This window comes from Meles meles, chromosome 20 (genome assembly GCF_922984935.1).
Source record: "Meles meles chromosome 20, mMelMel3.1 paternal haplotype, whole genome shotgun sequence".
Lineage (NCBI taxonomy): Eukaryota > Metazoa > Chordata > Mammalia > Carnivora > Mustelidae > Meles > Meles meles.
In genome coordinates, this window is record NC_060085.1 from 1,209,073 (window position 1) to 1,218,550 (window position 9,478).

General features: G+C 59.2%; 1 protein-coding gene across 1 annotated transcript; it reads right to left on the reverse strand.

Moving 5' to 3' along the window:
* Window positions 1–996: 996 nt before the first annotated feature.
* LOC123932784 lies at window positions 997–9,265 on the reverse strand. Its single transcript, XM_045991387.1, has 4 exons — window positions 9,008–9,265; window positions 6,540–6,800; window positions 4,613–6,183; window positions 997–1,466 (listed from the first exon to the last, which is right to left on the reverse strand). The coding sequence occupies exons 1-3, from the start codon at window positions 9,263–9,265 to the stop codon at window positions 5,224–5,226; spliced, it is 1,479 nt and encodes a 492-aa protein (XP_045847343.1). The 3' UTR covers window positions 997–1,466; window positions 4,613–5,223.
* Window positions 9,266–9,478: the final 213 nt, after the last annotated feature.

Sequence of the window (9,478 nt, forward strand, 5' to 3'; positions counted from 1 at the left end):
GGAGAGCATGAGTCCGGGCTCCTTGGGTCACCGGGGGGGGGCAAAATCGGGAGCTGCGCTGGGGGCGGGGTCCCCGGAGGAAGGGCCGCTGACCGCTGACCAGCGCTCAGGAAGAGCGTCTTCCCTTCCAGCTCCTGGAGCCACATCAGGGTGGCCAGAAGGCCGGGTGGAAGGGTCACGGCCGGCGGCACAGGCCCATCCCCGTAGGTGGGCGTGAGGCTCTCCTCTGGCCCTTACCTGAACACGGGACTTCACGACACCCTTGCACATCTGCGACAATGTAGCGTCTGATGAGGGTCTGGGCGCCCCCGCCCCCGCACACACACCCCCGTCTCGGCCTGGTCGTTCCCGTGGAGAAGGGATTTTTGTTGGGGGCAGGGGTGAATGCCCCGGCGACACCCAGGAGAGCCACAGGCAAGACACCCCGCCTCAGTGCGCAGTCCCAAATCTTGATCAGCTCCTTACCTCCAAAGCACACGCTGAATGGGGTCCCCGTTCCTGGATCCCAGCGCGGCCAGCTCCCCGGCGCCCAGCCCAAGCGGTCATCCAGGCCCCAAGCTCGATGTACTGCTATGCTGCACCGGCTTGAGATTTGTAGTAATTTCGGAACGAGGGACTCCGTGCTTTACCTTTGCCCTGCCCCTGCTTCTCAGGACAGCCCCAGCCTCCACCACGTACCCCTCCTTGCCCTGTAGAATCTGGTCTCCTCCAAGCTTAATCCGGGGCTCAGAGCCTTCAGGGTTTTCCTTCCACGGACAGCCAGTCCCTGCCCCTGGGGACGAAGCCAGCCCCTCACGGCCGTGCTGCCGCCCGCGGCCTTGGCCACGGGATGGAACAAACACCTCCTGTGCACGAGCTCACTCTGCTCTTTTGGGGTGAGAAATTGACCCAAGGCCAAAGCACCAGCTTATAACCATGGACACAGGCAGTCCCAACCTGGGGGTAATTTATCATTCTAGAAGTATACAGGAGGGAATCTTGGAAATGCCAGAAAAATACAGAAAAGCATGTGACGATCACCCATTGTCTCACTATCCGAAAATAACTAGGGTAAGCTTTTTAGTGTATTTCTTTATTGGCCCTTTTTTTTTAAATTTCTTGTTGGTTTTTACAAAGAGTAGGATTTTTATATAGTTGGGATCCCCCTGAGTCTGTTCCGTGTGGTAAGAGGATAGCAGATTTTTTATGTGGGGGTGCTGAGAAATGCTTCACTGGAATAAATCAGGCCTGTATATAGTATGATCCTTGTTCCTGCCCTTTGATTCGTGCCATTCAGACTCGGGTAGTTTTAATTCATTGTAATCATGATTGATGACAGATACGTCTGTGTGGGCTCCTGTGTGCCTTCAACACTGCCCCGTGGAGAGGCTCACCTGCCTTCTTGCAGTGACATAGTCCAAGCCCGTAGTGCATCTTCCCTGCCCCGAAACACGTGGCCAGTTGTTCTCCAGAGACACCCCCATGCCCTAGGGATGGAGAAGAGTATCCGTGACTGCAGTGTGGGTGTTGGAGACACATCTTCAATGACTGCCGCTAGTTTTTGGTGCAGAACCTTTAATGGCTACCTAAGTGATCAGGTAGAAACGGTCGATTTTGAAGAGGGTGAGTTCCTATTGCTGTTTCCAATTTAGCTCCAATGATAGCAGGTGTCCTCTGAAGCAGGTGTCCTCAGCGAATATGGCCTGCCTGAGCGCTAGACCCAGCCCCTCACTTCTTTTTTTTTTTAAAGATTTTATTTTTATTTATTTGACAGAGAGAGATCACAAGTAGTTAGAGAGGCAGGCAGAGAGAGAGAGAGGGAAGCAGGCTCCCTGCTGAGCAGAGAGCCTGATACGGGACTCGATCCCAGGACCCCGAGATCATGACCTGAGCCGAAGGCAGTGGCTTAACCCACTGAGCCACCCAGGCGCCCGCCCCTCACTTCTTATTGTAAAAAAAGTTTTATTGGCACAGAGACATGCCCATTCATTTGCAAGTTGTCTCTGCCTGCTTCCCAGCTTCCAGGGCAGATGTGAGTAGTTACCACAGAGACCAAAGGGCAGACAAAGCCCTTTACAGAGAATATTGGCAAACCGTCCTCAGTAGCTGCCTACCTTGATTTTTTAGCCCCTCACCCAAAATATAATTTTTCCTTTTTCTTTTATCATTTGGCAAACCATGTAAGTTTCTGAATGTCCTGATCATAGCTTGTGTGATTTCATGTTCACTTTACCTGTCAGCATAAACTACGAGGACAGCCCCTAGCAGTGATATCAAGGGTCTCTACAATCAGCCAAGGGTTGGGAATGAAGATCTAAGATGGCAGGAGCTGTGGGGTGGGCGTGAGCACTGGGCCCGCTGATGGCTTTGGGGACGGGGCACAGGACCAGTCCTTGTCCGTGAGTAGGTATGAGATTCCCAGGGATGCTGTTAACTCATGCCACAACCACAGCGGCTTAAATCATTTCTGTCTGACAATTCTGGAGGTCAGAAGGCTGTGGTGGCCTCAGGGGCTAAAATCAAGGTGTAGTGTCGGTTCCCAACGGGCCCCTGTGCATGCCAGACAAGGAGAAATGGAAGGAAGAGGCGGGCCGTTCCCGATGGGTAGATGGCGGGTTTATGAGCAAGGGAGCTCCCTTCCAAGGCTTGTCTAGCGCACCACACCTGCCTGCCAGAATCTTTTTTAAAAGATTTTACTTATTTAATTGACAGAGACACAGCGAGAGAGGGAGCACAAGCAGGGGGAGTGGGAGAGGGAGAAGCAGGCTGCCCGCTGAGCAGGGAGCCTGATACCCGGGGCTCCATCCCAGGACCCTGAGACCATGACCTGAGCTGAAGGCAGACGCTTAACAACTGAGCCACCCAGCCACTCCTCAAGATTTTATTCTTAACAATCTGTATGCGCAGGTTGGGGCTCAAACTCACAACCGTGAGATCGGTAGTCACAAGCTCCACGGACCGAGTCGGCCAGGTGCCCCTGGTAGATTTTATTCAAGCAGATACAGGGAATTCCAAAGTATTAGCCATTTCAGTTTGGGTGCAAAACTCCAGACCTTTGCAGGAATGAAAGCAGGGGACTGCTGCGGTCTCTGGCCTGCTCCGTCCATGGACTGGGTGACTCTCGATTTCAGGGTCATGAGTTCGAGCCCCACGTTGAGTATAGAGATCACTTAAAAACAAAATCCTGGGGCGCCTGGGTGGCTCAGTGGGGTAAAAAGTCTCTGCCTTCGGCTCAGGTCATGATCCCGGTGTCTTGGGATGGAGCCCCGCATCGGGCTCCCTGCTCCGCGGGAATCCTGCTTCTCCCTCTCCCACTGCCCCTGCTTGTGTGCCCTTGCTCGCTGTCTCTCTCTCTGTCAAATAATAAATACAATCTTTTAAAAAACTAAAATAAATTAATAAAATAAAAATAAAAAGATAAAATAGGTCATGTTTGACCCACCATGTTTCACCTTGTCGTAACTTCTCTATTGCAGTTAAATATATATATATAAGTAACACATAGATACATAAAAACACATATTACATAAGTAAAATTTATAAAAATAAATATTTAGGATACATATAAATATGTACATATATCTCTTGGCAACGCAGAAGGAAATATTCTGAAATGTGAGAAGTAAGTGTTGGCTTTTAACGCGCCACGTTTTTGCCGCGCTCCGCGGTCCTCCGGGAGATGCGGAGTTGAGCTGCGGAACCAGGAGGCTGAGGACACGCGGGCCCCAGGGGTGACCGGGGAAGGTCCGCAGGCCGTTCGCCTCGTCTGACTGACACTTTGCGCAGTGCGCCCACCCAACACCTGTGCCTCGTCTTCTTGCCCCAGACCTTGAGAAGGAGCTAGAATTTCGCCGCAGGGGGTCTTCGAACCACTTCCTGGCCTGTCTACACTGGCGGCGCCTCTAGAGGGCGCTGCTTAAACAGCCAAGCCCGGGAACAGGCGCCGTTTCTGGGGACCGAGGATGGAGGGCAGGGTCGGAGGTCATTCCCCCCCCTCCCCCGCCCCGGCCACTGCGCGACTCTAGGACCCTGGGGCTGTCGCACAGGGGTATACTCATTCGCACCAAAAATGTCTGACACAAGGAAAGAAAAGGAAAGTTTGGCAAAAACATTTCAGGAGAGCAACTGACGGGGACCCGGACCTGATACCCGAAAACATGGCACTTTGGTGTGAGAACGACTTTGAGCTGCGAGCGTCTGAGCTCCTGAAATCCCTTATCTGCCAGAAAACGGAGCCTCCCAAAAGAATGCAATTGTCATAGATCCCTTCCGGGGATCAGGGTCTCCTCTCCGGGAAGAGAGGCGGGTGCCACTCCCAGACAGACTTTGTCACAAACTATCACCGCTCCCACTTATTCTCCGGAGGGCCGTTTATCATTCCCAAAATTCATTTGCTCTCCCATACGTGGCTTTTCTCCCCGCCCTTCCCCCGTCACGGTGTGCGGGCTGTCGGATCCCCCCCCCCCCCCCCCGTTCGTTTGCACTTTCACTTCTTCCTGTGATGCCTGAGCATATCAAATTCTAAATAAACAAAGCTGTGTGGCTCCTAGTAAAATGTCTTTCATCGTTTAATTGACAGGCCCCAGTACAGAACCTAAGAGGGTAGAGGAAAAGGCTTCCCTCCCCCACACACCTGAGGTTTGCCAGGGACATCAGCTGTGGGTCGAGGCTTCCAGGTTCCACTTGGCTTCCATTAGCCTGGGCTGAAGGTGGAAATAATTCCAGCCAGCCAGCCCAGCCTTCTCCTTGACACCCTGGCCCAGGAAGGCCCCTCCTGCAAGCAGGTCAGTGACCCGGAACAGGGGAGGCCCCATCTGGTCACGTTTTAGTCTTGTTTAGTCTTGCGCCCGGCCGGACGGCAGGATCTGTTTGGGCATAGAACGGACTGTTCACGTGGCCTCCCGAGGTCACAAACTGAGTGCGTGACCAGGTTTGGGGGGGAGGAAGGACACACATTTGCGGGAAAAACAGCATCTCTTCGTGAAACTCTCACTCCCAGTCGGAGCGGTCGTGGGGTCGAGGTCACTAGTGGAAGAGGGGCGCAGGGTGCTGGGGTCTCGTTGTGCCGTGGGGCTCGGGCACCACGATCCAGGGTGAGTCAGAGCCCTCCAGACCCCCAGATGCCCAGATATGGCCAGGGGGGCGCCACCGCCCCAGGGTTCGAGCCCAAAGTGGTGCCTGGACTCCCATCGCAGGACAAGCGGCTTAGTCTCTGTGGAAGTCAGGGCTGGGGGGCGGGGGGTCTCAGCTCCTGCGGGCGTGTGTGCGCAGCTGTCGGGGCGCCCCAGGCCCGTCCTCCTCCCGCGGGTGCAGCCTGGGCAGCCGTCCTGGGGGCGGTGGCCACAGGGAGCGAAGGGAGCGGACCCGCGGGCCCTGCACCTGGCGGGCGGCCTGGACCTCGGGCCCCTGCGTGGTCCGCTGCACCTGCACCTCCGTTTCTAGCGGGAGCCTAGGGGCCACCCCCAGGTCCCGGGACTTTGCTGGCGCCGCTCCCCTGACCCGAGCCAGCACCTTGTGCTCTCGGCCCCTCAGGCAGCCTATGCCCCCTTCGCCAGGACTCAGAAGGAGCCGGGGGACCTGGGAGTAACATCCCCACGGGAGCAGCCCCACTCTGATGACTTGCAGGTGTGGGGTGGGCCCCCAGCTCCCCTGCCCCAGGAGGGACAGCCAATGTGTGACCCTTGTCCTCTCCAGACTTGCCCCTAGGGGACCTTGGGTGACGTCCCCCCTTTGCTCACCTGCCTTGCCGTCTGGCTTTGCGCCCCCCCAGCAACCCGGGGGGTTCTGATGTCGGAGGCGGGTAGTCCTCACCGGTGGGGCGTCCAGGCGCTGTGGGGGCTGAGCAGCACCCCCAGACCCCCATGCCAGGGGCAGCGCAGCATGACAACCCAGGCACCCCCAGTCGTGGGCCCGTGCCACCGGGGGAAGTTGTCCCCGTAGGGAGTCCCCGCCCTGCTGGGTTTTCCCAGGGAATCCTGACAAACCTCCTTGTGTGCCGCTGGGGGACCCAGTCCCCGAGAGACAGCAAGGGGACAACTCCACGGGGGCCAGTTTCCGGAGGAAGCAGAAGGGCCTCTGGGATTCGGGGTGATGGGTCAGATTGACGCACTGACGTGTCTCGACTCTCAGAGCAAACTCTGTTCCTACATCAGACCACTGCGGACACCGGCCGTCTAACGCCCAGCAAGCTCCCAGCCTGCCTGACTACTCCAGGATCCACGGATGAGTCTAGAGCAGACGCGGATATTCTGGAATGTTCCGGAAGCACTTGGTGCCGCTCTCAGGAACCACAGGGACTGGAATCCCACCCCTCTCCACCCACCCCTCCTCACACTTGTCTTATCTCTCCCAGGACCTGGCGGATCCAAAGTCCTCCGAGTCACGAGATCCTTTCTTTATTGCTGAGACAGGCTTTGAGGTTCGCGTCCTCTGCCCCTGGTCCCGGAGGCGGCCTCCGAGGCCCGTGAGTCCTAACGTCTCTTTGCGCGAGGGAACAAGACCCAGGTTCGGGGACAAGCAGGAAGCCGGCCTTGCTGCGGAGGCAGGGACGTCGGTCTCGCTCTGTCCTCCGCCGTGTCTGAGAGGAGCAGCTCTCCAGCGGGGCCGGGGGGACACCGGCGCGAGGTTGTGAAGTCAACGTCATGGACAAAAGGCGGCCTCGCCCGTCCCCTCTGCGAAGAGGGGAGCCGACTCCTCCCTGGCCGCTCGTGCAGCGTGACGGAGGAGGCACGGTGGGTTCCCTTGTCCTCCGAGCCCCCTTCTCTGGAGGGCTCCCCCCGCACCGGCCCCAACTCCTGCTCCAGGACCGTCCTGGCAGAGGCCTGGACACAGCCGGGGCCCGGGTCACCCCTCAGCCGTGGACTGGGCCGGCCTGGAGTGCTGGACTCAGGGACGTCCCTGTCCCTTCTGCCCCACGGGGACGGTGGCTGCGAGCCCGGGGGGTGGGGAGAGATGAGCGGCGGCCCAGCCGCCCAGACCCAGGGCCAGAAATACATCCACGTGCGTTCCCTTGTCTTGTTTTGGTTTTTGCTTTATCTTTTTAAAAATATTACTATGATAAAAATGCACGTAACATGAATTCACCGCCTGGACCGTCTCTGCGCGCATGGCTCCGGGGCGGGAAGCACTCACACCCCCGCCCTCCGTCTCCTGAACTGTCCATCCCCCACACGGAGACTCCGTCCCCACGAAGCACGGACTCCCCAGCCCTGCCCCAGCCCCGGCTCCCGACCCCTCCTCTCTGTGCGGACGGGACTCCTCCGGTGACCTCCTGGGAGTGGGGTCCTGCGGGACGGGTCCTTCGGGGTCTGGCTGCTTTCGCGGAGCCCCGCGTCCTCGGGTCCATTCGCTCAGTTGTCAGTATGTTCGCCAAGTTGTGCATCCGTCACTACGGCCTAATTCCAGAACCTTCCATCACCTGCAAGGAATCCCTTTCCCCAGAGAGGTGACTCCCCAGCCCCACCCATCCCTGCCCCCACAAGCCCCTTCCCGTCCATGGAGGAGCCTGGTCTGGGCGTGTCACACGCGTGGACTCACACCCCGTGTGGCCTCCTGTGTCTGGTCCCCTCCCTGCGCATCCTGGGCTTGGGGTCTGTCCCCGGACAAACCACCCAGCTGAACCCTCCCCAAATTCCCGGTGTACGGAAGCAGGCGTAGAACACAAAGGTGGCATTAAGCTGGTGGGTTTGGGATTTTTTGTCAGGCAACCCCCCACGGAGCTCGCCCCTTGGCTCCCCAGAGCGGAATGGGCAGGGACGCTGTCCCCTCCTTGCTGCTGCACCTCTGTGGGCACCCAGCCTGGTCTGCACCCCCCGACGGACCCAGCTGCAAAGCCCAGCCCTCATCAGCTCTCCTGAGAAACCTCACGGGGATGGGTTGTGCCCGTTGGGCTAAGTGGGGACAGAGGGGACCCGTGCGGGCCGCCAGCCTCCTCCACTTCCCGGCCTCCCTTGCCTCCTTCCCCTCCCAGATGGTCCCTGCTGTCCCCGCAGAGAAACCCAGGCCTCCAGCTCCATTTCTCCCCACTCCCGAGCCTTGCATCCGGGCCCACGGAGGGGCCGGGATCCCCCCGACCCAGAGGCCGGACTCACGGGACCCGCCGAAGCCCCCCCCAGTTCTCCGACATCGTCATCGCCACCCCCCAGCGCACACGCCATGCGTGGAAACCTTTCGTTCGCTGGTGAATTTTTCAAGACCCACAGCACAAATGTCCTTTATGGATTTTCCTTCTGGGAAGTAAATTGTTCTGGATCTCCAGCAAATACACGCTTTAATTCCAGACAGAAAGGCAGAAGGGAGGGAGAGGGGGGTTAGGAGGGAAGGACAGACGGACAGGCAGGCGGGAGAGTGTTCTGAGAGGCCAGGAACGAAGTGGCCGCTCCTCATAGCCCCATGGCTCAGGCCGCGTACCCCGCTTCTCTGTGCGTGGGCTGGGCACGCGGCTGCTCTGTGCCCGGTTTCCCCGTCTGAGCACCGGCCCCCTCCCCGCTGGCCGTGGCCTCAGTACCCCGCTCCGGCCCCAAATGCAGGACGAGGCTCTCTCCTTGCCTCACTCCAGGGTGGGGGGTCCCAGAGACACACCCCCCCGGGGCCACTGGGCACCACGGGTATGAACTGCACCCGCGGAGGGAAAAGTGTGGGAGAGAGGGAGGCCCTCTCCTGGGCCCGTGACACCCCTACCCCACTCTCCACCGGGCTGGACCGCAGGGATGTGGTGTCCTGGGGCTGACTTGGTAACAGGGTTTTGCAAAATGTTACCAACGGGGAGGGGGAGGGGAACCAGCTGCGGATCCCCAGCACAAGGACTGTCCCCGGGGACGCAGTGTGTGGACTCCCCTGACCCCAAGCCCGGGAGAGGCCCGTGTCCCCTCCCCTCGGTCCTGGCTCTCCCACCGGCAGCAGTCGGGAGCCGGTTTCTCGCCCTGCGTGCCTGGCACCAGGCTCAAGGGGAGCGACATGGCAGGACCAGAGACGGGGCAGGGCTGAGTCACTGAGCTGAGGGGCTCGGGTCAGGGCTTGGTCCCACAACCTTCTGTGGCCCCGACACCTTCAGGGGCCACCTCGCACGAGTGGACACGACGCTGGGGACGCCCTGCTCCTCCCGTGTCTCTGTGTCTCGGTGTCCTGGGCCGGGCAAGCCGTCTGTCCCCCTGCCCTGCTGGGTCCCAGCCTCCTGCTGCCTCACAGGGGGTCGCAGGAGGGAAACGGACTCGGCGTTGTCACACTCCACGTGGGGAACCCGAGTCTCCATGGGGAAACAACGGGCAGCACAGAAACCCCGAAGCATCTTCCGGAAGTTGCCACAAATCCCAGACACTGCGTGGGGAGGAGGGAAATGCCGGCCCCACGGACGCCAGCGACCTTCCGTCGGGGGTGAGTGCGACGCTGCGGCAGGCCAGCGTTCCCTCCGGAGGCAGCGCCGGAGAGGAGGGCGTGGGGCTGGGCTGGCCTACGGGAGAGCTGCCGTGGGGCGGGGGAGAGACAGGAGCCAACCCCGCAG